This window comes from Poecilia reticulata, chromosome 3 (genome assembly GCF_904066995.2).
Source record: "Poecilia reticulata chromosome 3, P_reticulata-male-v2, whole genome shotgun sequence".
In the NCBI taxonomy this organism is placed as follows: domain Eukaryota; kingdom Metazoa; phylum Chordata; class Actinopteri; order Cyprinodontiformes; family Poeciliidae; genus Poecilia; species Poecilia reticulata.
In genome coordinates, this window is record NC_088832.1 from 16,588,377 (window position 1) to 16,605,281 (window position 16,905).

Consider the following 16,905-nt stretch of genomic DNA (forward strand, 5'->3'; position numbering starts at 1 on the left):
CAGGAGAACCAGGCGGCACCAGGCAAGCATTAGCAATAGATTGGCATGCTTTTACATCATAAACCGCTGGTGGCTTTCCCAAACACCACACAGTCTACATTTAACACAGAACACACACACACACACGTGCACACCTACACACACACACACACACACACACACACACACACACACACACACACACACACACACACACACACACACACACACACGCACACACACACACACACACACACACACACACACACACACGCATGCATGAACGCAACACAAGCACACAAGTTTGCATGAATTAACCAGTGGGCCAAACGCAGTTCTCAGCTCAATGGACAATCCCGGAGTTAGGCAGGGTTTTCAGATCCAAGCAGCTTACCTAATCATTTTATCAGATTAATACTTTTCATGAGAATAAATCAGTCATAGACAGAAATATGGAATGTGTTAAACTGTACTCATCTGAAAAAACCCCCAGAAATATTACATAACTAGAGGTTATCCTGTGTGAATGTGTGCAGTTGTATTAATGGAGTGGCGTGTAGAAATGATAAATGTAAATGAAACTATTAGGATATTAAAAAAAAACATTTAAACCACAGCAAATCTAATTCAGTAAATGTTCTCAGAGTAACATCCATGACTTTAAGGTATTATTTCTTATTGGCTAAGACACTCTTCATTTAAATTGTAAATAAACACTCAAACAGAAACTATTTCCACACCGTTGCACATATGTATAGGCATACAGAAAATAAACATCAGTTCCAGGTGATAGTTTATCGGAATGTGCCCTTATAACTGAGCCTTACGTTAGAGTCAAGCAGGTCCATGCTGTCCAGACTCTTGCTGCGATGGATGCGACCCTTGATGCGACGCAGAGAAGGTTTAGCTTGGCTCAGAGGCAACGAGAGGGTTGAGGTGGCAGGCAAAGCTATAGCACCGGCGCCACCAGTAGCACCTACTGGTCCACTAGAAGACCCGGGAGCATCTGAGGGGGATGCATCTCCTTCTTGTGGGGTGACCCTGCAAAAAGCCATAAAAAAAGATACTCGCTAGTAATCTGGTCATGTATTTCCAAAATATTGATAAAAACATAATTTAAATCTGTTGAAGGCAACTTTTACAAAATAAAAAATAATCATAATACATATTTGTTGAAACTGTCTGTCATGATCCGTGTTTCTATGTGTTTATTTTCTAGTTTCTGTGTGATCCTGTTCCCTGTTAGTCCTGTCTCTGCGTCTTTCCCCGTTGATTGTCTCCCAGGTGTGTCTCGTTCCCGTGATTGCCCCGTGTGTATTTAGTCTCCCCTGTTGTCTGTGTTCTTCGTCGGGTCCTTGTCGATTGATGTCACCTGTCTCCGTGCTGCCAGTTTTTCCTCGTGCTGTTTCCCTGTTGTTCCTTGTTGAGTTCTTTGTCATTAAATTCATCATTTTCCGTCACAACCTGGGCCTAAGCGTCATCTCCTCACCGCAATCAACCACCCCCCCTGACACTGTCACTATGTTGTGACAGTGTTATATGAAACAGGTAATCTATGAAAAATATCGAGCTATTCTGTCTCTTTCCTGTGGTTCTGCTGCCATCTGCAGAAATACACCGCTCCCTCAGAAGCAACCAATCAGAACCAGGAGGAGGACCTTAGTGCTGTCAATCAACCTCATGTACAAGATTATCTGTCTCATGATATACTGTCATGACAGTGATGGTTTTAACAAATATGCAAAAAACTTTTTTTTCTCTAAAAGCTACCTTTTAGAAATATCAAAGTATTAAAGCAAAGTTTTGAACATTTGCCACCAGTTTTCACAAGCAAGGACTTAGATATCTATCACCCACCTAAATATTACTTGTGAAAAGGCCAAAGGAGCTAAATTAATTTTATTTCATGTCCAGTAAGGTTTCAAAATGGAGAAAGTGAGACAGGTAGAGATCATGGTGGAAGGTTATTTATTTTTTCCTGAGACTTTATGAAGACAATGGTCCGACTCTCATCAGCAAATGACTCAGAACAACCCTCTTGTGCTCCTGCCCCCAACAGGTCAGGGCTGTTAAAGAGGCCTAAAGGGAGTCTGCACAATAGTGTGGTTAGTGATCTCCTGCTTTGATTTTGTGAGCGAGCCTAAAATGTACCTCTGAGCAGTCTTAAAATATACAGCACTGTTCTGTTGTCTCCTGTGAACTCTTCAACATGACATAAACCCATCCACTACAATACAACAAAGCTGACTTCCTCAAAGAGCAATTTATACTGTGCACTGCTCACAGGCACTGCTGCCTATCTGATGGAAATCATAGGAACGCCTACAGGATTAAAATAGCATGAGTTTTTTTTAGTTTAGTTTAGTTTTTTCTTGATGTCTTCATTTGTTTTAAAGGCCGTCTTCTCCTGTTGGCTGCTGCTGCATTCAGGAAGTGTGAATAATTGGGCTGAATGTCAGCGGGCAGCCTGCATACGGAGAGTAGGTATGGAGCATTTGTATGCCTTCCATTATGAAGTCACAAAAAACCCTGATTTGCTTCTTGTGTGCATTAAAAGACCCAATGTAACTAAAAGTAGCTAAACTCAGGGTTATTTATTTTGTGCTCTGTTTCTATGAAATTCCCTCCTTTAAAGCATTAATTATAGTTTCGCTTAAAGAGAGAAAAAGACTGGAGACAATTATAGACCAAAGTAGACATCAGAACAGTTACAGTTAAGCCCAAAGTTATTCATAATCCTAGCAGATTTAGGCTAACATTGGCCAACATGTTTATGTAGATAGTTAAACCTTTTTTTCACCAAGCAAAACACTTATAACAATTTCTTATTCATAATTTCAGCTTGATTTTTTAAGCCTTGAGATTAGTTTTATGATTGGAAGTAATGTTAATCTTTTGGAGTACTGACTTTGGTCATGCCATTTACAAAAAATAAAAATTAATTAAGTGTAAATAAACCATTATTCAAAATTCAAACTCATTTTATATTGTTTTGCTGTAGCACTACAGATGGTGTATCAACATTAAATTAACAAGCTGCAGCCCTGAAGCTCAGCTTTTCAAACATATCTCAAAAAAAGAGTGTGAATGGTATCATAATGACAAGTCATCAATCAAGTGTTTTATCAAAGAATTAGACAGTATTAGATCTGACAACAAAAACAGCCTTAAGAGAAAAGAGAGGGAGAAAGAGAGAGAGAAAAAAGTTCAGCTTCTCCAGCTCTCTGGGGCATGAAACACATTCAGATGTTTTAGTTACTCAAGCGTTTTCATAGAAAAGCTCATTATTTGTAACAAAATATGTAAAATTGTGAACAATGCGACATGCTTATAAATGCTTCTTAAATGAGATGCAAAAGAGTTGTTTTTAGAACAATTTTCCTTCATGTCTCATTCTTCAGAACGGTAATATCAAGTATGTGTGACACCATTACCCTTAAAATTAGAAAAAGCTAAAGATGTTACATTTATATTTGAGCTGCTTTCCCTCTTGTTAATTTTGAAATGACTGGGTGTGAACATCTATTTTCACGCTATTTAATTAAAGTTTAATAAAGTGTTACAGAGCTGTGATTTTCTAATATTTTTATCATGCAATACGATATTGGTAAGTCTTTGATGAAGGGAAAGCACAACCTGAATTCTAACTGGCTAACAAAGTTAAAATCACCTAAGTGGATAATCTTGTGATAATTATGATAATTAGTGCGATTATTTCCTTTTCAAGAAGCTAAAATTTACAATAATTTACAATGGCCATAAGAAAGTGGGTGGTGAAATAGGAAGTAGAATGATGTATCGGAGGCATTTCCTGGAGCATCGCAGTCATAACTGTCAGGAAAACAACAAAGCCACAATTTCCAGGTGGTCGGCCGCCTCATGTTATTGCTGAGCAATTTGAGGATTCCTGATGTCACAGTGGCCAGCTGCAGCTAGACATTAGAGGTGTGCCATAAAAATAAGAATCATAATTCTTATTTACTACAGTTCAGAATCAACGTAAAATGTCCCAAAATAAAGGAAAAAAAAGTACAAAATGAAACAAATCTCTTGCTCTTGGCCTCCATTTTGTGTGTACGCAGGACTTCCTACGATCACAGGTGTGCAAAGGCACCTCAAAGATTGAAACAGATGTTATTATGAATAATCATTTTGTATTAAAAAAATATATTTTGAATTGAATTGTGACGCCAGAAATCAGAATTGAATGATGAGATAGTAAAAGATTGTGACACTCTTGTAGTAAACTATGTAGTTCACTCTCATAAATCACAAGCAAACATTTTTAGATTGAAATTTTAATATTTTAAAGTTCTAAACTTCTTCCTCTACACAAATTCTTGCTTGTATGTAAATGTTTTAGTTAAACCTAAAGCTGAAGTTAAGCATTAGACTTAATGTAGTTTATAACAAATGTCTTGTTGCTTTTTGAATAATGTTTATATAAAAACGACTTCAATCAGTCTTCAATTATTTATCACTACATTCTTAAAGATTCACTTATTTTCTTTAAAGAGTTCACAAGTTGCTCACAGGGAGTTTTTATAGAAAGAGCATCTCAACATGTGAGCGTCAAGACAAGTACTTCTGCACCTAGCACAAAAATACTGGTACTTTGTTTATGATAGTAAACAACGTTCGTATAGTAAAACTGCTTTCACACATATCAGTGGTTCACAATATGTTTGAATAAGCAAGGCTGCTGAATTTGTTTTTGTTTTTTTGTTTTTTTCTGGTACAGCGAGGCAACAAAAACAAGAAACAAACATCATTAAAAGTATTCACAAGCGAAAGTATGACGTCTCACTTGCTGCCGACCTATGAATGATTTATTATCATCGGGGCTGTAGGATTTCACGAGGATACATTGAGCCGGTGAGTTAGACACGGCCTGAGCTTCTCAGCAGACAGAAGTAAGTTTCACTTTTCACTGCCTCTGGATAAATATGGAGAAACCCACAAGCAGGCGGGGGTGTGCTCACAAAGCACACCCAATGTGACCCCCATCAATACAAGTGGCAGACAATGGCAGCATTTTACAGCCTAAAAATAAAGTAGTAACAAGAGACATTAGCCACAAACTTCAATACGTAAGAGGTGAAACTTATGAATATTACATGAGCCTGTAGCCCAAAATAGAGAATCTCACCCTGCTGTGCAAGAAGAGATCACTAGCAGAGCTTTATATACATGTATGTGTATGTATATAACCTCATCTCAGAATCCCATGAATGTATCCCAGAAACCCTTGTGAGACATCATCTGGATTAGAAATAGAACGATAACAAAAGATGAAAACGATGAACATGTAAGAATAACGCCGCCTATGGGCTACAAGACCCTTTTGGTTAGAAACACTAATGTGATTAATATGACACATAACCCACAGATACATGCTGTCCTGCTCATATAACAAGGTCAAATAGCCTTTTCGAAAAACGACTCAACAAGACAACTTTGAAGACTCAAGTCCTGACTTCTTTCAAACAAATTATTAAGCTGTAGTGTAGATAACTAATAGTCCCAACGGAAATCATGGTAATTTCTGCCATAGTGGCTTACTCTCAGATAGTAAGCTTTCACTGCTGCTTTGCTGTCAGTAGTAGACGTGCTGCTGCTATAGCTGAGCACGCAACTGATAATCCTTGTGACGGTTCATTGTTTTAAATATTCTGTCACACCTTACTAAACAGTCAATGAAAAAAAAAAAGTGCTGATTGAACAAAAATTCCTTTTCTTTAAAGTCCTGTATTCTTCACCAGTAGCGAGCTAATCAACGGTTGAGGTGAAACTATATCTAAGCAACATCAGCTTAGCACTCTGTTAAAGATTTATGCTGAAGGAAATAGTCAGATCTGATTACAACACAAAACAAAGCTCCTTTCTTTCGGCAGCGTGATGGGAGCAGTTCAGGTTTAGTGGGTTTAGTCGGGATTTGAGCCAAGAACCAGAATGGGGAAAGAAGGGGATTTGAATGTGGCAGGGTTGTGTGATAGCAGACAGGCTAGTGGGAGCATTTATTAATATTGTCACACAATACCAGCTGGTGGGTTTACAGAGAATGGTTTGAATGAAAGAAAATACCTTGTGCTGTTGAGACAGTTGTGTGGGTGACAATGCTGTGATGATGAGCATACTGGTTTGGGAGGAGAAAATCTGACAGTGGCCCACATGGCCACTCGATACAGCCAACAAATGTGGAATTCAATCTATGAAAACCTCTTGATCATTGAAGCAGGTTGGCTACAACAGCAGAAAAACACTCATTTACTTCATGCATTATAACCAATCTGAAGAAACTGTCTGATACTACCATGTTGATAAGGACTAAATTACTCAACTCCATGCTGAGCCCTGCAATCCTAAAATCACAATCTATGGATAAAACTTGAGGGGATTGATCTTTCAGGCTGTTGCACCTGGACTTTGTTTTGGGTTCCTTTGTGAATTTGGACTCATTTAAAATGCACCTGAGAAGACTCTTCATGCAAACCTTTTATAAAGATAAGCATCACTGTACTTATTTTTAATTACTTGTACAATTTACATGGCTTTATAATCATGCTTAACTGTGTTTAAATATTTGCACTTTCTCGGCAAAGTTCTTTGTGAGCCATTTAAATAAAATTATTGCTTACAAAGACTTTGACCGAGTTTCCAACTCTTTGTTGAATCTATGCAATAAAGAAGAAGATGCAATACTTGTCAGGTGTCATAATGATAATCTTTGTTTTACTTTGTCTTTGTGTATTGATGATTTTCATGATGGCACTCGACAAAATGTAATGTTTGTTACTGGTTTCTCAATTGGTGACTGTATGTTGCTTTTATGACTTTTTATATTTGAGTGTTTTTATGATAAAAAACTTTGAATAAACTTGATTGACTGAACTCAACTTTAGAAATGACACCCAACTTAGTAAATACCAGCAATAATTTTTTCTCATAAAAGTCTTAAAGCAGTTCTACCTCCTAAATGGTAGCTATATTTAGTAAAATGGCAGATTATAACTGTAGACCACATGCACACCTTTCATCATAGTGGGTATTAATCCATGAAATAAATAAAAAAATGTCCACAGCAACATCAACACCGACAAAAAGCTTAACTGCATCTTTCGCTGGCAACAATGTTTTGTTTCTATTTTGTTAAATAAATATAAAGTATGCAAATACTGTCTGGTAACATTTTCTTTACTCACCTAATTTTCTATTTTCAATTAAAGCAAACTTTGCACAAAGCTATGAGTGAACAGAAAGAAAAGAAAAGATTAATAGTTACAGAATGGCTGGCACCGTGAACAAACTCACAGAGCGGCAGCACAGAAGCTCAGCAATCTAAGCTCCACACAAACACCTCTGGTGTAGGCTGCAGAGCTGATTCTCCTGGGTGCTCTTTCCAGGAACTTCATCTAGTATTTTCACAGTATTTTCTGTCTCCGTGTGAAATCTGTCTCACTTGGTGATGCCGAGTTGGACGAGTCATCTGTGGCAGCACTCAAACAAAAAGTTGTCAATAAAAGCTTTGTTTGGAGTCAAAACATACACTTTGATAAGATCGAGAACAAACGTACTTAACATTATGGTGACCTACAAACATGCTCCATATGCTGATGAAATAACTTCCAACAGGAATTGAAAAAAACATGAGGTGTGTCCTCCGTGATGAGTGCAGACAAAACGCAGGTGTGTCTCCTCAAATCATGACACAGCTTCATGAGTCATACACTCTTGAAACACATGAGACTACATGCACCAGGGACAGTCTAATCTTCGATGACCTGTCAAAACCTTCAGCAACTACAACAGTTTATGTTAATCTGTTTTTTGTTTTTTTTTTAATGCCAAAGTTGGGTTTGCTTTTGTTTAGATTTTCTAAATCACCTGGAAAAGGTGATGCGTCCAAAACATCTTCCCTGACTTTTTTTTGTTTCCTATTTATGCACAGTGACCCTTTAAAGCCTTTAGCCATTCAGTATTTTTTTTTTACCTTCAGCGAGACGGATGTGAAAAATTTGTTGGATCAAGAAGACAACAAAGTAGCAACTAAACAGATGAACCAAGCACAAAGAAATGCACGAGAAAGGCTGTCTCCAAGTATTTTACTTCTTAGCAGATGGATAGAATTGGGTGAAAGTACATGAGAGCAACTGTAATGGAAAGAGACAAAGGACAGAGAGACATTGTCAGCTCATGGCTCAGACGATGAGCAAACTGCTTTGTAATGCCTGACCAATGCCGATTAACATGCATCATTTCGCTCATGGGTCTCCTCAAACTTTAGGGGACAAGTGGTGACAAAAGGTGCACACATGATTCAGTCATCTCTACCACAATAACCTCACTGAGCCTCCCTAAAGAAGAATAAAACAATGACAGATATGCTTGGCTGAAAACATCCTTTGTAAACTCTGAGGAAAATTAAAACAATAAAACATTATTCTTGTTATTCCTGAGAACTTTGAAACGCCACCTGGCAGAACAGAGCATAGATCAGGGCTGTCTTTAGACCAGACAGACCTGACAGATGGACAGACGAGATTAGGTGTATAGACGTGCATCGGACAAGGCTCGACAACGGTCGCCTCTCAAATGCTGCCTGACCCCTGCAGAGAGGAGGGCAGCAGGGAGGTCAACAGCTGACAGACAGCAAACACTAACACAAAAATACAGTCCATTTCTGGGAAACTCAAATGGACATGAACGTGACTTTGAAACAAAACATTTCAAGTTTAAAACAGGCGTTTTCATAAGTTCCCACTAGTCTTGGTTTATACTCTGTTTCAAAATGCAATTTAGAAAATTTTTATTGACCAAATTTTGGTTGTTAATCAATATTCTTGACTGCTGATGACAATAACACTTAAAAAATCCCACCAATATCATTTATTTTTACTTGGCAAGTTATATTTAATGTACTTCACTTATTAAAATGAATACATTTTTCATAACATTACAGTCTGCTTAACATAACTGTATATACTTTATTCCTCAGTGTGTCTTTAATTTCAAACTTAAATAGAGTCAAAGAATCACATCAAACAGTTTCAGTGATAAAATCCTGTCACTCATACTTGAGAAAAGAGTAAAGTGTGACTAGTGTAACTTAGCAAAGTCTTAAAGCTGACAAACCGATCAAAAAGTGTCAAGAACAGTTAAAGAAAAGCAAAGACTGGGACTTCTGTCAGTCAATTTCCTCTGTGTTCTTCTTTTTGTCAGATGGTAGTGATGAATCTTGCTTTTTTTTTGTGTGTGTGTTTTGAGTCGTCATGACAGTCAAGAGTCACAAGAGGCCAGGAAAGCATGAGCCACAGATTTGTGAAGTCAAAAGTCCTCCAGCTGCAACTCTGACTTCAGAGTCTGAAGGCCTGCTGTTGTCATCATCATTACTGTTACAAAGAAGCTCTTCAAGTAGACTGCAGAAAATCTTTGGATGCTAAACGTTATGCCTTCAACAGTCAACAATAGGAAGTTACCTCATTTATGAACTAAAACTAAAAAGCATAATAGTTTGTGTGAGCGGATTAGTGTCTGATGTTCCACTTTGTTTGTAACCCATAAACTAAATATAGAGTTACCTACATTGGTCTGACATGAGTTATAAAGTATGCAGATGTATTAATCTGCATGCATCGAGATGCAAGAGCACACTCACATCCAGAAGTAGTTGCAAACATGTATTTTAATAGTTTTCTTTTCCCTCAAATGCCACAACAAGTCCCAAAAATTTCAGTGGTCCTATCTAAATAATCCCACTCCAAAGAAATAAATAACTGCTAATAATTTTGACAAATAAGAGCTTGAGGAGCCCCATGCATAATATAATAATTAGAATTATAAATAATAATTCAACTAGGCAGAATTGAAGTTTTTGGTGATATTCGGCAACAGCTTACAGGGCATTTTGAACATACAGAAAGCTAAAATGGTTACTGGGGGTCATTTACATGCTTTACAAGCCTGGTGGGGCTAATTAATGTACCATGGTGATAGTTAAAAGTGCCACACAGGGTTCGCACAATGTTATGCCACCAGGCAGGGAATTTTTTCACAGTTTTTTTTTCCAGTGTCGTACCACATTTGCATAAAAATAATATTGTCAGGTGCATCCATTAACTTGAGTTTTCAGTCAGTGGGAGGTTAGGATTAAATTTAGAAAATAAACTTTTGATAATGAAATAAAATCAGATTTAAATAGCACTTTATTAAGACACTGAAGTGCAGTTTACAAGATGCCTTTTAGTTTAGCTCTATGAAAACCTGTTTCAAATGGGTTAGAAATTTGGCCTGTAAGCCATATTTTGATCAGACTGGTTGATGCATGTTGCAAATAAGTTCCCATAAGCTTCCTCAATAAGTGTTTTTTATTCTTCTTAATTATATGTACAAAGAATTCACACCTTTTTTCAGGTGGTTTCTTTTTACTGTTGCACCACAATAGTGAAGTAAGCCATGGTATATCAACAAAGCATTTCAGTATGGGTGTTTCACAATACATTGGACCCTTGCCTCCTTGCGGTGTAGAATATGTGGATTTATATATTCACAAATTATTCTGTGGAACGCATTGCAAATTATTTGCATAAAATTAACATATTTTCAGATTTTTTTGTAGAGTATTTGTGAAATTTTGAATGAAAATGTAGCCTGGGAAGCTAAAATGCCTAGCCACAATGCCAAATGGACACACTATCGACTAGCATCGGCAAAGAGGTGAATCCAGGAGGCCCATTCATTTTCAGCCATTTGCAGTTTGAGATGAGGAAGAACATGGATGTTAGCTTTTGCACTAGTGAAAACACATTTTATACCCTGCATATTAATACATACTGGATGCTTGAACAATTAAAATAGGCTGTTATAAGTTTTCAAAACCTATCTAATCTTCGATAGGTTGGCTGCAGTCCTTAACCATGGCGAACGCCAGTGGTCCACAGTACTAGTATTTGGTAAAAAAAATTAAAATAAAAAAGGCACCGTTGGGTAAATTATATTTTATGCTATTATATAAAGAAACAATATGAACCCAACAAATGTAATTTTTATGACAGAATAATCAATTAAAAGAACAAAATGGAATCATTATTAACATTTTTAATTGATCCAGTTTACGTTTTTCAGCAGAGCTCATATTTCACAAACAAATCATATAGTTTTCTCAGTAGAACCTAAAGAGTCTTTACTAAAAGGCCAAACCCACATATATCCCCTCTGGCATAGACACCCACACATCCTCACTAGCATGCACATAGACACGCATCGGTAGCCACACATAACTCTGTCTCACAGCATGCTCTAGGGTGGGCGGGGGTAACAGGGTGAGCCACAAGTCAATAAACCCTGTGTAATCTGTTCCCTTTAGTGGCATAAACCATCTGAGAGGAGATTACAGTCGTTCTGCCAATGTAAGAACATGCGAGTTTCTAAAGGACAGAAACGCCAAAAACAAAATACAATCACATGTGTATCTTTGTTCAAACTTTAAAGATTGATAAAAGCAGTATTTTTTTTCCCTTTAGGACATATAGAAGACCATTTGTGTATACTTCTTAAGAAAAAAAACAGATTATGATTATTTAAACACCATCCATGGAGTTGTACTCCTGCTGAGCGAAACAAAGCAAGGCGTTGTCAGTTTGCGTAAGATTACCCCTCGCGCCTGGAGATGGACTGTGGAGACTGTGTGGAGATGGTAAGACAGAGGAGTTTCTGAGGATGTGTTCTTTTCCACTGAAGTGTGGCAAGGGAGAGGGTGTGTAGGCTTTTTATTCTGATAGCAGACTTGCTGCTATATCTTTCTGTGTGGGGTTGAGTTTGTTGTGAAGAAAAAGGAAGAAGGGACGCTGGCTTAATGCATCATTAAGCACTAAGAGCACCAGGCGGGGTTGTAACTGTGGAGGGTTGCAGAGTAGAGTAGACATCTGGCCCACAAACCAGAACAATACACCCACGCATTAAGTCCAACATAGACTAATTATTATGTGTGGATAATCTCAAACTAACAGATTAGACAAATCCAGTGTATTAGCAATATGTTTTTCTTGTTTAATAAAGCAGAGATTCTATAAAAAAAATGTGTTGTTTCTCTAAAACATATTTGGTTGAGTTTTTTTTTGTCTTTGCCAGGCCTTTTTCTTTTTTTTTGAAGGTTGCAGCTAATTCAACCATCAATATTTTAAGAAGAATCGACAAAGTGTCACAAATCTTGGTCATTTGTGGTTTTGGCTAAGGCAGCACAACACATCACAAATGTATTATCATCGCAATATCAGTGTGTGCATATTGGTTTATGAACATGCATTTTACATTAATTCGCTGGTGTAATATTCAGCCAGTTGCAAAGAGTCTCACAGCAGCAGATGCTCACACTGGACACAAAGGACATTGCCCAAAATGCTAAAGGTCACAGAGTGGAAGCACAGATGGAAAAAAAGGGGAAAGACAAAAACGAGCATATACTGCAATAGTTGCAATAGTTACCAATATTATCATGATCCAAGATTTTCTCATATTGTGCAGCCTTATTTATGAACACCTTAAAGTTCTGATTCAATGAAACTGCAAAGTCTTTTTTTTTTTGATTGACTGTTTTTTTTTTTAATTGCGGGAAATAGCTCACTATGAGTGTTCATGTTGATGTTGTGCCAAAAAAGATCAAATTAAACTTTTCACACTTCCTATTCTGCTCTTCTCTTCAGCGAGTTAATAGTTGACATGCAATTCCACTGATCTGGAATCTGAAGTCACTCTGAATCAAGACGAGGCAGGCGAGCGAATGCACGGGGAGATTCCACGAAGCACGAACTGCTGATGCACTCTGGCTCAGCTTCTCAACGTTAAAATGGTTGTCGGAGGCAATACAGTAATCCTGTTTTAATAGCCGTGTCCCCACCCCCGCTTTGATGTGACAGCCCCTGTTAGACCACTACGACTCTTTGAAGAGAGAAGTGTCAAGCCTAAAGTACCACTTTGTCACATACAATGCATCTGATGACGGTCACATGAACACAGAGGAGATAACCTGTCAGGTTCAAGTTAGACTAATGACTAACTTGCATTAGTCAGGATGACACCTGACTAATGCAAGTTATAGTTATCCAACATCCATGACAAGATCTTCCAGACACCAAATGAATCTTGGATACTTGGATACAAACAAACAGGCAGTGACGGTTCCTGAATAAAAGACACTGGACAAAACTCATTTTCTGCCAATCAAAATGAATTAAATCTTTTGAAATGCTGGAACAAGGTAAAAAGCAGCAAAGTTCTACACAGACAGCTTCACCTCGTCACACTATTGTCAGCATCAAGCAGGGCTGCAAATAAAAGCAATAGAAAATTGTTCAAGGTGCAGCTGACATACAGACACTCCCCTTTCTGATGCCACCCTGGGCAACTGCCTAAATGGCTAATGTCAAAAACGGGTCCCTGCAAACAGGATTTGTCTTTGAATAATCTGAAAGCAGACTGTGAGTAAAGGATTATGTTTTCTTGCGAATGAGGATTACAAGAGAAGTGAGAAAACGGTCTGAGCATTCTTCTCTACGTTTCACAAGAAATGGACAAAAAAGTCTTCAAATCTGAATTCATACATCCTGAAAGTGTCGAAGAAATGTAGCAGCTAAAGTGTTGACCACAAGAGTAAGGGACAAATACTCTGACTAACTGCATTAGAGATGTCATCAGTCTCAGTTTCTTATTTCTGTAATTTGTGTCTCATTGTGCTGTCTCTACTTTGTCCTCTTGGAACCTGGAAATCGATTTCAACACAGCCTTGTGAGTAATGTCTCTTTTCTAAGATGCACTCAAAGGAGAGGACACAAAGGAACAAACTCAAAGGAGAGGACTCAAAGGAACAAAGAAGCTTTTCAGAGATGTGTGAAGATGCACTAGTGGTTTCTTAGTGTGAGTAATTTCAGCGTCAGTCATGCAAACAGGCGGGTAACAAATCAATGTCACATTCTAGATTAAGCTATAAAATGAAATTAATAAATGCAGTTAACAATAAAAGTTGTCTTCAAAGTGCATGTGATACACTTTGAGGTATAAATAGAAGGTTTTTGCATTAGTGCAGTAAAGCCAGAAAACTGTAAAGTTAATTAGGCTCTTTATGTTTTGCATGCTGTTCAAAACGTGTTTTGTTACAGTATCTATTGTGAGGTACAGGAGAAACAGCAGACATCACTCTCCCCAAACACGCTTTTAAACTCATCTAAGGAAATCCCAAGGCTTTCCTGGACCTTGAACCCATTTTTTAATATATAAAGTAATCCTGGTTCCTGCGCTTCTGTCATTTTTGTCGCAGCAGACGGCTACCAGGTCTTGCTGGAGTTTCTTTCTGTTAAAATGAAGTTCTTCTCTCCATTGTTGCCATGTGCATGCTCAGAATGCTGCCGCCCCATGTTGCTGAGTTGAGGACATGACTAGAAAATACACAGAGGTGGCCAGGAGGTGTTGTGATCAGACTACCTTGGCCGACTCTTTTCATTATACAAAGGAGCAGCGGCTTTACTCCAAGCTGCCCCAGGATGACAGAGCTCCGATCAACTTTTTCTTTAAGGCTCAGCCTAACCGCCACATGGAGAAAGTTTATTTTAGCCACTTCTAACTAGTCATACCGCTACAGAATATTTGAAGCATGTAAAACTATTTGCAACACAACAGATTAATTTTGTTTTTTGCACCCTGGATATATATTCTGTCTATTTTTAGTCTAAACAATCCAAACACTTCAAAATATCGCCTTGTAAAGAGCCACACATGTTGTGATTATGAGATATATGAAGGTAGGTTTGTTTATTTACTTAAAAGCTGACATCATCAATAAAGCGTGTTTTGTTGTCTATTAAAATGTAGACAGGAAATGGGTGGAGACACGGACAACAGGAATTGTCTCTCGATGAAGATATTTCTAGAAACTTGAAATGAACAGAAAAAAGTAACAACGGATAAAAGACGGGGTGCTAAAAGTAGACCAAGTGGTATATTTAGATACAGGCGGAAACGTGCGAATGGATAAATAACGTGATGACTGGGATAAAACAGCACAATCCAAACACTCGGAGGCGCCAGGGCAGCCAATCGGAGTGAACCAACTGCTTCACCCTAACAGTGTGGTTCAAACGCAGGTGGCAGGCAGCTTCTGAATAAGTGATGAAGCAGCTAACATATCTTTACTGTACCAGGTTAGAGAAAGTCTTGAGACCTAGTGGGAAACTCTGCATTGCAACAATTGCATTGTAAAAGCTGAAATAAACGTTTAAGAGTGAAACGACAAGAGCGTAAGAAGGTGGTGGCGGGAGCAAGCGGCGCTCAACTTGGTTTTGCATTCATGTTGTAAGAAATAAACACATTCAGAGGAGGCGACAGATATCAACAACATGACTATAAATCTACATTCGGACGCTGACATCAAACCGAATTTTCCTCACATTGAGACATTTGTTGCCACTCTTTAGGCGAACGCGCGAGCACACGCTCCCATCCAGAAGCGCACCTCCTTCCACTCCTCCTCCTCCTCCTCCTCGGTCTCTTTCTCCTCTCTGTGTACTCACCACAGCTGTCTCTTAGTGGGGAGGCAGTCTTTGTTTGAAGCTGTCACTCCCATGGCCATCTGCATCACTGTTATATATTTCTGGTACTTCATTTCTCATCCGTTTTGCACAACTACTCACACCGCCGCCGCCGCCGCTGCTAACTCTTCCCTTACTTCTAGGAATCCGTGCGCCACAAAAGCAGCACAGGTGAGCGTGCATTCAAACGTCTGTTATTTTCCGCTCCCGTCCGCGGCATCAGAAGCGCCATTTCCACGCCGGCAGGTCTGCTGGCTTGACGGGGGCAAATGTTCCCCCCGGAGGAGCTCAACGAAAGGTGCCACGCCGCCGCGACCCACGTCGGCGCTGACTCTCTAATCTCATTAGAGCTAGGAATAGATTGGCTTAATCCATTCAAATTTAGTCAGGACGGGGTCATTGTTGTGGGTCTCCTCGTAGAGCGGCAACTTTTCTCTGTTTCTTTTCTTTCTTTTTTGTTTTCTTTTTCTTTTTTTCTTACGTTCTCAGCTGTTAAACTCCGAGTTGCATGTGTGGGGAAAAAAAACAAGAGTCAGAGACGGGAGGATGCAGGCGCGACAGCACCCAAACGTCTGCCAGGGAAAGAAGAGTGCGCGCGCGTGTGTTCAACCAGAGAGGGAGAGAGGAGGGGAGTGACAGAGGAGGAGGAGGAGGAGAGAGGAGAGAGGGAGCTATGTAACGCTTTAACAAGGGGAAACCCAAATGATGCTGGTCAGTACTTGCATTTCATCAGTTTTAAAACCACCTTTTATTTTATTAGGATTTGATGTGATGGACCAACAGAATAGCCCACAACTGGATGGAAAATGATACACGATTTTTAAAGAATTGAAAATCTGAAAAATATCAGGATCGTGGGTTGTTTGGTTTTTTTTCCCTCTGGGTGTATAGTTTTTGATCAATGGAGTGTTTTTACCTTAGGTTTTTGTGTGTGTGTGTGTGTGTGTGTGTGCGTGTGTGTGTGTGTGTGTGTGTGTGTGTGTGTGTGCGTGTGTGCGTGCGTGCGTGCGTGTGTGTGTGTGTGTGTGTGTGTGTGTGTGCGTGTGTGTGTGCGTGTGTGTGTTCACAAATTGAATGAAAGTTTTAACAAATCAAAGTTCATCTTATAAAAAAAAAATGTAATAAGATGAAAGCATCTTTACCTGGCAACAACGCACCCAGTTACAGGTGGGTTTAAGTCTAGATTTGAACAGGGAAAGAGTGTTAATATTACGGACATGTGGTCGGAGAGTTCCAGAGTTTGGAAGCAGAGAGGGAGAAAGTTTTACTCCCCGTGGCGCTTTGGGGAGCAGAGGGAATACTGAGGTGGATCAGAAGAGGATCTGAGGAAGCTGGAGGAGATGGCAACATG

General features: G+C 38.8%; 1 protein-coding gene across 9 annotated transcripts in view; it reads right to left on the reverse strand.

Moving 5' to 3' along the window:
• The window catches only part of tjp1a (tight junction protein 1a), a 100,879-nt gene extending 84,734 nt beyond the window's left edge, over nucleotides 1-16,145 (reverse strand). For 6 of the 9 annotated variants that reach the window (XM_008405202.3, XM_081605151.1, XM_008405194.3 and 3 more), the window contains exons 1-2: nucleotides 15,537-16,144; nucleotides 807-1,020 (exon numbers count right to left, since the gene is read on the reverse strand). In XM_008405202.3, the coding sequence (XP_008403424.1) occupies nucleotides 807-1,020; nucleotides 15,537-15,628 (306 nt within the window). In that variant the 5' untranslated portion in view covers nucleotides 15,629-16,144. Of the gene's footprint in view, nucleotides 1-806; nucleotides 1,021-15,413; nucleotides 15,431-15,536 lie in introns of those variants that run through there. The other 3 variants (XM_081605150.1, XM_008405193.3, XM_008405198.3) reach the window with 2 other exon arrangements.
• Between the last annotated feature and the right edge of the window lie 760 nt (nucleotides 16,146-16,905).